We start from the raw sequence: 14221 nt of genomic DNA on the forward strand, positions 1-14221 counted from the left end.
CTGAGGAGGCCTTACAAATAGCTGTGAAAAGAAGAGACGCGAAAAGCAAAGGAGAAAGGGAAAGATATAAGCATCTGAATGCAGAGTTCCAAAGAATAGCAAGGAGAGATAAGAAAGCCTTCCTCAGCGATCAATGCAAAGAAATAGAGGAAAACAACAGAATAGGAAAAACAAGAGATCTCTTCAAGAAGATTAGAGATTCCAAGGGAACATTTCATGCAAAGATGGGCTCGATAAAGGACAGAAATGGTATGGACCTAACAGAAGCAGAAGATATTAAGATGCGGTGGCAGGAATACACAGAAGAACTGTACAAAAAAGATCTTCACGACCAAGATAGTCACGATAACGTGATCACTGACCTAGAGCCAGACATCTTGGAATGTGAAGTCAAGTGGGTCTTAGAAAGCATCACTATGCACAAAGCGAGTGGAGGTGATGAATTCCAGTGGAGCTATTTCAAATCCTGAAAGATGCTGCTGTGAAAGTGCTGCACTCAATATGCCAGCAAATTTGGAAAACTCAGCAGTGGCCACAGGACTGGAAAAGGTCAGTCTTCATTCCAATCCCAAAGAAAGGCAATGCCAAAGAAGGCTCAAACTACCGCACAATTGCACTCATCTCACATGCCAGTAAAGTCATGCTCAAAATTCTCCAAGCCAGGCTTCAGCAATATGTGAACCGTGAACTCCCAGATGTTCAAGCAGGTTTTAGAAAAGGCAGAGGCACCAGAGATCAAATTGCCAACATCCGCTGGATCATGGAGAAAGCAAGAGAGTTCCAGAAAAACATCTCTTTCTGCTTCATTGACTATGCCAAAGCCTTTGACTGTGTGGATCACCATAAACTGTGGAACATTCGGAAAGAGATGGGAATCCCAGACCACCTGACCTGACTCTTTGAGAAACCTGTATGCAGGTCAGGAAGCAACAGTCAGAACTGGACATGGAACAACAGACTGGTTCCAAATAGGAAAAGGAGTACATCAAGGCTGTATACTGTCACCTTGCTTATTTAACTTATATGCAGAGTACATCATGAGGAACGCTGGGCTGGAAGAAGCACAAGCTGGAATCAAGATTGCTGGGAGAAATATCAATAATCTCAGATATGCAGATGACACTACCCTTATGGCAGAAAGTGAAGAGGAACTCAAAAGCCTCTTGATGAAAGTGAAAGAGGAGAGTGAAAAGGTTGGCTTGAAGCTCAACATTCAGAAAACAAAGATCATGGCATCTGGTCCCATCACTTCATGGGAAATAGATGGGGAAACAGTGGAAACAGTGTCAGACTTTATTTTTTTGGGCTCCAAAATCACTGCGGATACTGACTGCAGCCATGAAATTAAAAGACGCTTACTCCTTGGAAGTAAAGTTATGACCAACCTTGATAGTATATTAAAAAGCAGAGACATTACTTTGCCAACAAAGGTCCATCTAGTCAAGGCTATGGTTTTTCCCGTGGTCATGTATGGATATGAGAGTTGGACTGTGAAGACAGCTGATCGCCGAAGAATTGATGCTTTTGAACTGTGGTGCTGGAGAAGACTCTTGAGAGTCCCTTGTACCGCAAGGAGATCCAACCAGTCCATTCTAAAGGAGATCAATCCTGGGTGTTCATTGGAAGGACTGATGCTAAACCTGAAACTGCAATACTTTGGCCACCTCATGCAACGAGTTGACTCACTGGAAAAGACTCTTATGCTGGGAAAGGTTGGGGGCGGGAGGAGAAGGGGATGACAGAGAATGAGATGGCTGGATGGCATCACTAACTCTGTGGACATGAGATTGAGTGAACTCCGGGAGTTGGTGATGGACAGGGAGGCCTGGCGTGCTGTGGTTCATGGGATCGCAGAGAGTCGGACACTACTGAGCGACTGAACTGAACTGAACTGATACGTTTCTTAATGGGCTTCCCTGGTAGCTCAGCTGCTAAAGAATCCACCTGCAACGCAGGGGACCCCAGTTCAATTCCTGGGTTAGGAAGATCCACTGGAGAAGGGATAGGTTACTCACTCCAGTATTCTTGGGCTTCCCTGGTGACTCAGACAGTAAAGAATTCCCCTGCAATGCAGGAGACCTGATTTTGATCCCTGGGTTGGTAAGATCTCTTGGAGAAGAGGATGGCTACCCACTCCAGTATTCTAGCCTGAAGAATTTCATGGACAGAGGAGCCTGGCAAAGTCAGACACGACTGAGCAACTTTCACTTTCATATACATTTCTTATTCTTTACAACCATTTAATATGTCTTGGAACAATACAGTTCAAAAACTTCAGTATTCCTATACTGTCTTTATGAGCTTGATTTTGGACTTGAAAAACCCTTGGTATTCCAAACTATACAACCAGCTTCTCCATCATCATAGAGATATAAAGTGTATTTTGCAGTGACATGGATAAACCAAGAGACTGTCATACTGATTGAAGTCATAGAAAGACAAATATGATATCACTTACATGTGAAATCTAAAAAAATGGTTACAAATGAACTTATTAACAAAACAGAAATAGAGTCACAGATGCAGAAAACTCATGGTTACCAAGAGGGGAAAAGGGGGTGATAAACTGGGAGAGTGGGATTGACATATATACACCACTGTGTGTAAAACAGATAACTAATAAGAACCTGCTCTATAGCACGGGGAACTCTATTCAATGCTCTAATGAACTACGTGGGAAGAGAATCTAAAAGAGTGGCTATATGCATACGCATAACTGATTCACTTTGCTGCACAGCAGAAACGAACACAACACTGTAAATCAACTAAACACCAACAAAAAGAATTACAGAAAACAAACACACACACACACAAGAATGTCTCATTCAGCCCTCTTTTCCCCCCGAGTGGAACCTGGGGCTCTGAGATAGTTCACTGCTGCCCAGGGGCACGGCTGAGTCCAAAGCCCAGGCCTCACCCTCTGTGAATTCCGGCAACGAGCCGCGGCACCCAGCTCTGGCTATGTCACTCCTGATTACTACAGTCATGAATCATACTTTCAAGTCCTCCACCTCTCACCTAGGTTTTATGCATGAATGTACAAAAGTTATGGGCCACTTTAGTATAATTTTCTTGTTATTTTAATGTGATTTCTGACTTCACTCTAGAAGGGAAGCACCCCATGACCTGGGCACCTACGTGGTTTTGCCCCATGGCAAAGCCCACCTCAGCCTCCAAGAGTCGCTGCACAAGGCTCCCACCTCCTCTAAACTGCACGTTCTCGCCAGACTGCATTTCCAATCGGCACTCTCCTCCTGGAGCACCATTCTACGGTAAATCAAGCAGAATGGACATGGTGACAACAGATGCTGACCTCAGGCACGCCTTGTGTGACATCATCCGTTAAGCAGAGGTGACCTAGGCAGGCAGGCACAAACTACTCTGCCCATACTGCCCCGGCGTCACCATCCCACGGCTTTTAAGAAACACACACGTGTGTGCAGACACACACGCACGCATACACCATCACATCCGCACCTGGTCAACTTTCGGAATCCTGTTTGAGATCAAAGCTACTACCCTTTCTGTAAGCTCGCCTTTGCCTTTTCCAGGTCAAATACCATCACTGCTCAGAGTTATGTGATGCTAAGGCTTGCGACCAAAAATGAGTACTCACCTTCAATCCTCTTTAAAGCTGAAAGGCACATATCCTTCCTTGGAAACTCGAAGGGATTGTTACAGGTTCGAATGGTGTCACACTCACATTTCCCATTGATTAGATTGCAGCCAGAGACAAGGTTTTCATTGCATGGTTCAAAACCAAGCAGTTGGTCATCATCCCAGTTCTCATCTGGAAAACAATTAACAACCACATAATGTTTGCCTGTTAGCTTCATTCAAAGGCCTGTCTGAAAGCAAAAAATGTGTGAGGGTGTCAAGATTAACATCCAATTTTGAACCTCAATTCAGGAAAGGCAGTCTGGCTGCAATTTTACAAATGAATGAAACCCAACCTCCTAATAAATGAGAAGACTGAAATCACCAGTCGCATCAACATTAGTTAGCTATATCTACAAACATTTCTAATCAAAAACTACTACTCCTCTGATGTGTTATTACAGTAACAATTGAGATTCCTTTAAAGTTTTTCATTGTAAACAAAGATTCCAAGATTTCCCATGTTCAATAAAACTATAGGAGCTGCATCTGTCAATCTACAAAATTATTCCAAGAAAAACTCCAGTTTTTTTTTTTTTTTTTAACCGCATCTGATAGAGACTAGTTTCAGGTTTAAAATAGTCCTGAAACTTCATACATCAAGGCAGTGCTAATAAATATAAACAGACACCACCCTCCAATGAACACACTTCAGTTCAGATGCTAAGGTCCACTACTGCCCAAAACCAAGGTCAGGAAAAACAACAAACAAAACTGAGGGCTGCAGCCTAGTAAGAGGCTGAAGTTGTCAAATTCTGAAGCTGAGACCAAATCAATGCCCGGGTCAAGAAATGGAGTTGACTGTAAGAAATAAAGTGAAAGTGTTAGTCACTCAGCTGTGTTCAACTCTTGGTGACCTCATGGACTGTAGCCCACCAGGCTCCTCTGGCAATGGGATTCCCCAGGCAAGAATACTGGAGTGGGTTGCCATTTCCTTCTCCAGGGGATCTTCCCAACCCCGGGATTGAAGTCAGGTCTCTCACATTGCAGGCAGAATCTTTACCAATTGAGCCAGCAGTGTGAATGAAAGTCACTCAGTTGTGTCCGACTCTTTGCAACTCCGTGGACTATACAATCCATGGAATTCTCCAGGCCAGAATACTAGAGTGGGTAGCCTTTCCCTTCTTCAGGGGATCTTCCCAACCCAGGGATCAAACCCAGGTCTCCCACATTGCAGGCGTATTCTTTAGCAGTTGAGCCACCAGGGAAGACCCTAAAATAGATTTTAAAACCAACTTTCATGGGACCCAGTTCAGAAAAGTGAAACAAACATGACAGAACCACAGGCAGACACCATCCTTCATTGAATTCCTCATAGTTGAAACACCTCTTCAGGAAACCAGACTATTTCTCTGAGTCTCTGGTATGTTATATGAGTTCCCTCTCTTAACATTATCTTTAATAGATACTTTATCACACCTTAACTGGGTACTGACTATTAAATAGTAAACATGTTTCTGATAACCATATCTTGAGAGAATATTTTTAAAGTGCTTGAATTTAAGGCACTTAAACCTGTTGCTCAAAGTAAGGCAGGTATAAAGCCATCTTAAGAATGTGTTACTGCAGAAGACAGTGCAAACAAATGGGTATGATTTTTATAAGGCCAACTTTTCCTTCTGGTGACACTACTGACTGACTAAGTCAGGAAAAGACTGTTTTCCCTCATTGAAATAAATAATTTTCTTGTCAAGGTGTCTTTAGAAGGATATCATTTACAAAACAAAGGGCTTCTGGGTGATTCTTTGAAAAAGGAGAACAAAAAATCTCCTGTGTTTTGATTTCAGAAGACCAGGCTCTCTTATTTGATGAAACCTTCAGCTCTCAGTAAAATGATTTTAGAAGTTTAAACAAAAACAAAAGTTACCCGTTTGAAGATCTGTTTTCCTATTTAGTCTGTATTTGGCCTTTAGAAATAACAGATACATAACATGTACACACACAAAGGGACATTCCTATCTTCAAGATGGAAAACCAGAAAAATACACCAAAACAATTCAACAAGGTAAAATAGGTGATAATTTTGTCTGCAGTTATAATACATGATGAAATGGCTCATGTAGATGATTTCTTATCTCTATATTTAATTGCTGACATGTCATTAGTACCACCAGCCTAATCCAGTTCTGTGAAATTTACCATGAAGAAATTTTTTGACTGAATATTCAAATTTGGAATTCAAAGTTAATTCAACCCTAAGAATGTAAAAGCTAGTAAGAAACTCAAGTAACATTCAAACCACTGAAAAACTATATTTCTCCTCTTTCCTATCTCGTTCCATGAAGAAATTTTTATCACTATCATTTTAAATATGTATAGTTACTGTATCAACAATGTGTTGAGGGGATTCTGATGCAGATTTTCCCTCACAATAAACACCCCTCCCCTCCATTGTAACTGGAGTTCCCTGACACATCACTCCTCTGAAGCACGGCAGCACCCTCTCACCTGTCTCCTTGCATTACCCCATTAACTCACTCTGTCAGCAGAATCTTCTTCCTCAAAAGACAAACTAGCTCATTGGCTCTCTCCTGCTAACAAGAGAAAGTCCAAACTTCTCATTGTAGATAAGATTCGTTATGATACAGCTTGTACCTACCTGCACAGACTCACTGTGCACCAATCCCTCACACAACCTAACGCTCCAATAAGTACACAGATTCTCACCACAAACCCTCAAGAAACGCTCCCAAGCCTTTGCTCACAGAGTATCGTCTGTCTAAAACACCTCCTTCTCCCCTTCCTCTTGATAACTCCTATTCACTCCAAGACCCAAGTCAAGGGGTGGGATGAGTTGGGAGACTGCATTGACCTACATACACTACTATGTGCAAAACAGATAACTAATGAAAATCTATTGTGCAGCACAGGGACCTCTACTCAACGCTCTGTGGTGACCTAAATGGGAAGGAAATCCAAACAAGTGGGGATATGCATAGCTGATTCACTTTAATGTACAGCAGAAATTAACATTATAAAGCAACTGTACTCCAATAAAAATTTTTTAAAAATTAAAAAAAAAAAAAACTAAACTAAAATGCCCAAGTCAAATGTCACTTCTTCAAGACGTCTACTCCAGCTCTGAGCTGCTTTATCCTCCATGTTACTATAAATACTTGTGCACACCTCTTATCTAGTAATGGCTTCATATAAGTCAAACTTCCCCATTAGACAAACAGTCCTCATGCACAAGAGCCAGGTCTTATCCAACTTTGAACATCCTTAACCCCACGACACAGTACAACATTCAATAATCATATTTTTCATGTCACTGATATGGTTAATGCTGTTGTTTATGCTTTAAAAAAAACAACAGAAAATGTCTTGTTAAAAAATGTATAGATATATATCAAGGAAAATTATGTTTCATTATAATGAACTTGTTTACACAATAAAAATCTTATTCAAAAAGCTTATTAGTAAAGTGTTAATGAGGCAGGCATTTTGAAAAAAATTTCAGACATACTTTGGTACTTTTAGGCATTATCTGTCATTATCTCTTTTCCAGGTCAGCTCTAGACTTCAGCCTTATCACCTGAATGGCATCAAGGGCACTTCCAAGGAGTTCATTTCAGGGCCAATTTGTTTTCACTGCCAGATGTTTTTCTCTGCCTCCCCACAGGAAGACCATTTTCCGGGAGTGTGGAGTCAGAATTAAAAGGCAACTTCCCTTAATACCTACCGCAGCTCCTTACTGTTCTCAGCAGAAGCCTCTTGGCAGCAATGACAGGCTGCATCTAACGGTGCACAGGTAAGCCTGGCCACCCCCTCAGGAAATGTCACGGCCACGTGTCCAGTCAGGAGGCATCTGACTCTAAAGTCGAAAATGTCTTATATGCTTTTATTTTCTTTCTTGAGAGGAAACCCTTCCAATTCTATGCCCCCATCTTAATCAATACTTTGTTTTTCTTCTTGGCAAATAGTTTCCTTAGCAACCGCTGCTTCACAGGATCAAGTACAACATGCTCTTGAGACAAATGCTTTTGTGTTTTTCTATTACAGAACATTATACTTTAAAATAATTGAAAAGCCAACCAACAGGGACTGAAAAGCAAAAATTCAGTGAGGTTTGATTATACAGAAATCAAATCTGAGCCCAACAGTGCTGCTGACAGCACTTGGCAAATTTGATGTTTTAAAATTTCTTAAGTAAATCCATGTATATAGCACAAGGATCAAGGTTCTGATTCTGATACAGTTTTTCATTTCTCCCTGGACTGGTCAAGGGTTAGAAGGGAGAAAAGAAAGGAGTTAATAACAGGAATAGCTATGACAAACCTGGACAGCATATTAAAAAACAGAGACATTACTTTGCCAACCAAGGTCCATCTAGTCAAGGCTATGGTTTTTCCAGTGGTCATGTATGGATGTGAGAGTTGGACTGAGTTGGACTGTGAAGAAAGCTGATCGCCGAAGAATTGATGCTTTTGAACTGTGGTGCTGGAGAAGACTCTTGAGAGTCCCTTGGACTGCAAGGAGATCCAACCAGTCCATCCTAAAGGAAATCAGTCCTGAATATTCATTGGAAGGACTGATGCTCAAGCAGAAGATACAATTCTTTGGCTACCTGATGTGAAGAGTTGACTCATTAGAAAAGATCCTGATTCTGGGAAAGATTAAAGGTAGAAGGAGACAAAGGCATGACAAAGGATGAGATGGTTGGATGGTACCACTGACGTGATGGACATGAGTTTGAGCGAGTTCTGGGAGTTGGTGAGCAAGTTCAGGAAAGCCTGGTGTGCTGCAGTCCATGGGGTCACAAAGAGTTGGACACAATTGAGCGACTAAACTGAACTGAATAACAGGAATATTGCCTTTATATCAAGTAGTTTTACTCTGGTGCTCTCCATATGACAAAAAGTAGTCTTTGAGACTGAAAGGTCAAGATATCCGACATACCTCTGCAAATGTATTTTTAAGATTGTAACTTCTGCAAGATACCAAATCCGAATGCTATTTTTTCTCAATATAAAACGAGAGAAATTTTATAACTTCATGTATGAATTAAAATACATGCATGTTCAAATATAACTAAATATTTGAGTACTCTAGAGAACAGTCAGTTATAACCATGGCTAATCTGACCTTCCAACTGGGATGTTTATAAGACAATGTGATGCTTTTCCTCGAGACAACTGTGGGATTTCAGTAGGTAGGATTTTTTCACGTGTACTTTCCATTTCATTCCACAGAATATTCATAAAATGTGTAACCAATGAAATTTAGGAAAATTAGCACTTCCCTTGTGGTCCAGTGATTAGGAATCTGCCTGCCAATGCAGGGGACACAGGTTCGATCCCTGATCTGGGAGGATTCCATGTGCCATGGGGCAACTAAGCCTGTGCGCCACAACTACTGAGCCCGCAAGCCTAGAGCCTGTGCTCTGCAACAAGAGAAGTCACACTATGAGAAGTCCGTGCATCACAACCAGGGGGAGCCCCCACTCACTCCAACTAGAGAAAGCCCCCTCGCAGCAACAAAGACCCAGTGCAACCAAAAATAATTTTAAAATGAAAATATTTTTTAAAAGAGACTTAATAAAGTTAGTAACATGTACTACTTCAATAAAGGGCATTGTTAAGGGAAACTGATTTTTTCACTTGGTTATTAGTATTAATTTACTGCAACTGAATGGTAGTAACTGACTAACACAGTTTGGTGTCACAGCCTCTGCTCAGGCTAAGATGTCAGCAGTTTTACCAGTATTGCTTTTGTACCACCAGTGCCAATGTTGACACACAGAATAAAAGCAAATAATATGTTAGTATTACTGTGAAAATAACTCTGACCTCATGCACTACCTGAAAAGGTCTCTTGCGGTTCCCCCAGGGGTCTGTGGCCTGCACTTTGAGAAGTGCTGTTCTAAAAAGCATGCCTCACTGGTATACTTAGGCCAAGACAGCACAGGAGCCAGGTTTAAGAACTAACAAAAGGACACTGGGTACCTCTTCTACTAAATGCTACTACTGAATCATAAAAACATGTTTCTCTAATGTGACTTTACTTAATACATAATTTGGAACAAAATGATGTCAGTATAAAGCAGAAGGTGGGCTGTTCATGTGTGATTTTAATGCTACATTAATGTTATAAAAAGATCAGGAGCAAGTTCTCTAACAATAAGAGGAAAAGTTTGCAGTTAATGAATATGTTAAGAAAATATCTTATAATCTCATTTAAATTCCTTCCTCTAGTGCAAGAAATGGCTGCTCCAGTGGCTGAACTTTTCACTACATTCAACTGTCTAGGGAGGTTGTGAATGAAAGAGCTAGAGCTATTCTCCTCTGTGTTTAAAAATCATGATGAAGAAACTACCTCTGGATGTTTAATTCTGATGAAACCAGTCTCCATTCAGAGTAGGTATCTGTGAGGCCCCACCCCCGGAGGAAGCAGCATGTGGGGCTGCAGAGATGGGCTGCCAGAGCCCAGATGCAAATGTAAAGGGCGGCTTAACTGAGTCTGGATCTTTATTTGGATTTTTATTTATATTTATCCTCTGGGTATGCAGTTCCATAGGTTTTGCATGACCTGCCGTCCCTATTGTCCCCAACAGCTCTCTATAGTCTAATGAATGATTTAACAAAAGAAAAAAAAAATTTAAGAGTGTGCATGGGGTGCCAAATCAGAAACACTTAAAACACCTGTACGAACAACAGCCACCCTCAGTCTTATTCTGGACTTGGTGTTTCTGCTTCATGGACTACTTTCCAACATTCTTGATGATGCCTGAAATTCCTTCTTCCCACAGTTGATATAACAGATTGTAAGTGCAAAGGCTAGTGAGAAAGGAGCTGTGATCCTCAGGATAGGGGAGGGGAAAAGGATGTGAAAGAGGAGGAATCTTGGAAGATGTACGAAGACTCATCAGCCCCAGATCTGGGAAGCAGCAGTTGTTGTTTAGTCACTAAGTTGTGTCCAACTCTGCTGTGACCCCATGGACTGTGGCCTGCCTCGGGGGTTATATCCGCTCTATGCTCAGGAACCAGCCACAGCAACCCTGGCCTAACTGGACCTAGATTCCACTTCTCTACTCTTCAAAATATCTTTCCATCTGCTTGCTGGAGTCTGAAATTCCACTAACATGGAAAAAAATGTTTCAGGTATGACTGCACATATTGGACAAAGTACTGCGTGTTCATCTGAAATGTCCAACTTCCTGAAGGCACAAAGGATTCCCAGACTCAGAGCCTTACCTTTCCCACCTCATAAGAGCTTAGGGTACCGCAGCTTACTCCAAACCCAGATACAACTGCACCCCATTATGTGGTATTCCTCTCACCAGAAACACGCTATAGCAGCTATTAAAAAGCAAGACACAAATTCATAGTACACACTCAGAAGCTCACAGTAATGGAATTCTGTTGGCAGAAGAGAGGCTGCCGGGAATATATATCAGATTAATTCTCCAGCTGTTCACATATCCCTGTGGCTACAGTAAGATGCAAATAGCTAATACTGGCATCTCTTTCCATGCCAGCCTAGAAACTGTTGTAATGTAAAATCGCGGCTCTTAACTCCCCCAGTTCCTGGCTGGCTGTTATCAGGCATTCTGTTCTGCTCAAGGAGGAATCTGACACAGCAAGCTTTCATTCTCTCCCCTTCCAGCCTACGGAGTTATGTTCCAAAAGCTGGTGCTTCCCTCTCCCTCTCTTCTGCATGCTGCGATCGGCGCAAAGCAAGAAGGGCAAAATTATGGTTATCAACAGAAATGACTCACGTTATAAACATTCGTTTTATAGGCATTTTCATAGAATAAAACTATGTTAGGCATAGGAAGCTATGTACCAGAGTGGACAAAGTCTGAATCTAAAACAATGGAGATATTAAAATATGCACACAATTTTTTTGGAAAGATTCTTAAACCAAAGGAAACCTCTATAAATATGTAAGAAGCAAACATGACCATTGATTCATATTATGTCCAGGTAGGGAAGTCTTCGAAAAACAATGCTGATTCAATTGATTAAATCAATTTATAGTAAAACATTTGTGAAGGAAAAGTAAATGTTCCATTGCTGTAACTTTTGTCAGACACCACGACAATACAGCTATCAGACGACAACCACAGAGGAAGTACAGCCATGTTAAGTCATCCATCCATCCATTTCACACATTCATTCCTCAGTTATTGGTATTCTATTAGAAATCAAGAACTGAACAAGGAAGGTACTAAGAATTTAAAACACTAGGAAAGAGGAGTTTACAGTACAATTTCCCACCACTCTAACCAAAATCATACCAAGTATGTGAATAAAATGTTCCTAGGAATCCTGAGACAGAGGAAAAGATTAAGGAAAGGATAATTTCCTTTTTGATAATAGGAAGCTGGTGGGGACAGAGAAGAACTGAAGGAGTATCTCTAGAAACAAGGAATTCATGAAACAAGATGAGGAAAAGAAAGATCAGGGCTGCAGAACACAACTCTATTTCACAATCCTGCCTAAAGCCGGGACTGTCTACCCGCAACTCAAAGTGGAAAAGTAGAAAGCCCAGAGGTCTGTCCCCATGGAGAGGGGATCACAACCTTAGTTCTGTCCCTAGAGTGACTCTGAGTGAGGCAGTTGGTCCTCTCGGCTCCAATTCATTTCATCACTAATTTGGAAGTGTAATGGATAATCCATGAGGTCCCTTCAGACTTCATCCTGTGTTTCCTCGATTCTGGCACCTCTGTTGAAGTTATACAATTCAATTTACTGGACACAGTGTCAGAGAACCACATGCTTATAGTGGTCATAATTTAAATTTAAAATAATTTCTCATTTATCAGACCAGTTCAAGGTTTGGAAACCAATCACTATGCATTGTAAGGCAAGCCAAGAGTGCTTTTAATATAACAAATATCACTCTGCAGGACATTTCCAGCACATCCAGTCCTAGAGGATTTACTGGCTAAGGTCTCAACAGATTAAAACCAGGATTGGCCTTGAATTGATAACTACTAAAATCACTGCAGATGCTGATTGCAGCCATGAAATTAAAAGATGCTTACTCCTTGGAAGGAAAGTTATGACCAACCTTATAGTATATTAAAAAGCAGAGACATTACTTTGTCAACAAAGGTCCGTCTAGTCAAGGCTATGGTTTTTCCCGTGGTCATGTATGGATGTTGAGAGTTGGACTGTGAAGAAAGCTGATCGCTGAAGAATTGATGCTTTTGAACTGTGGTGCTGGAGAAGACTCTTGAGAGTCCCTTGGACTGCAAGGAGATCCAACCAGTCTGTTCTAAAGGAGATCAATCCTGGGTGTTCATTGGAAGGACTGATGCTAAAGCTGAAACTCCAATACTTTGGCCACCTCATGGGAAGAGCTGACTCACTGGCAAAGACTCTGATGCTGGGAAAGGTTGGGGGCGGGAGGAGAAGGGGACGACCGAGAATGAGATGGCTGGATGGCATCACCGACTCTGTGGACATGAGTTTGAGTGAACTCCGAGAGTTGATGATGGACAGGGAGGCCTGGCGTGCTGTGACTCATGGGGTTGCGGAGAGTCGGACATGACTGAGCAACTGGACTGAACTGAACTGAAAGCACTGCGTTGCTACACAGTTGCCTCAACTTCTGTGTATATTTGGAAACTTTCATGATAAAATGTTTTTTAATGGGAAGAGACTGTAGGAAAATTCACCAAACACCTCAAATGAAGAGCAATAGAAATGGCACAGGTTGATATTGATGGGACACAGTTAAGGCAGTGTTTAAAGGGAAATTTCACAGGAAATAAGGTAAAAAAAAAAAAAATGAGCCAAGCATTCCATTGAAATTAGAAAAAGAGCAATAGAGCAAATCAAAAGAAACAAGAAAGATAATATATGGAGAAAATGCAATAGAGATAAAAGCAATAGGGGTGATTAACATAAAAACTGATTCTTCAGAAAGATTATTATGGTATCTCATAAATGGTTTATGACTAACAGTCCCATCACTGCATGTCACCTCATCCAGGTAGGTACTTGGACGTATATTAATACTGTTTTCAATAGGTTTCTCTTCAGTGGTTTTACCAGGAAGTTACTCAGATATTAAATGGTTACATTTTTGAAATTTTTTTAAATAATCAAAACAAGATACTTCATTACTCATGGAAACTCTTCCCTAGCTACAATTAGTCTGACTGAACCCAATGGTGTAGAACTCAACCCCCTACATTTCTTCTACTTTGAGACTGAATCTCAGTATTTTTAAAGGAAAACTTCAGGCCTTCTCCACCACCCCATGCTTGTGCAGTGTTAGACCTTCATGCCATTATTAAGCCACACAGGCTTCTCTGAGCATGAATGTCCACTAAAACATGTAATTTCCTTGTTTAACCAGCTTTAAAGAATATTGGCACTGTTATCAAATGCACTGTTACTTACCAATTAATACATCTGAGTTGAGGGAAAACTTATCTTGGAGAAGTATTTAATTCTTTCGCATTTTCTCTCTTCATCTCAATTCCCTAAAAGTCATCCTTTAAGCTAGATGATTAGCCATCCCTTGGGCACCTGGCTCACAGTGTTTTATTTTCCTACAGAAGCACTTCGATGTAAATAACACCTAGTAAGGGTGTTATAAGAACTGCCCT

The 14221-nt window shown here is 41.1% G+C and overlaps 1 protein-coding gene across 4 annotated transcripts in view; it reads right to left on the reverse strand.

Moving 5' to 3' along the window:
- The window catches only part of CRIM1 (cysteine rich transmembrane BMP regulator 1), a 208836-nt gene that overhangs the window by 162684 nt on the left and 31931 nt on the right, over nt 1–14221 (reverse strand). For 3 of the 4 annotated variants that reach the window (XM_088841545.1, XM_055399525.2, XM_088841544.1), the window contains one exon: nt 3617–3790. The exons of the other annotated variant lie outside the window; for it this stretch is intronic. In XM_088841545.1, coding sequence (XP_088697671.1) covers nt 3617–3790 — 174 coding nt within the window. The remainder of the gene's footprint in view (nt 1–3616; nt 3791–14221) is intronic. 4 annotated transcript variants of the gene reach the window in all.

The sequence above is a fragment of the Moschus berezovskii genome, chromosome 11 (assembly GCF_049115385.1).
Source record: "Moschus berezovskii isolate FMDL1 chromosome 11, NW_MosBer_1.0, whole genome shotgun sequence".
Taxonomy (NCBI): Eukaryota; Metazoa; Chordata; class Mammalia; order Artiodactyla; family Moschidae; genus Moschus; species Moschus berezovskii.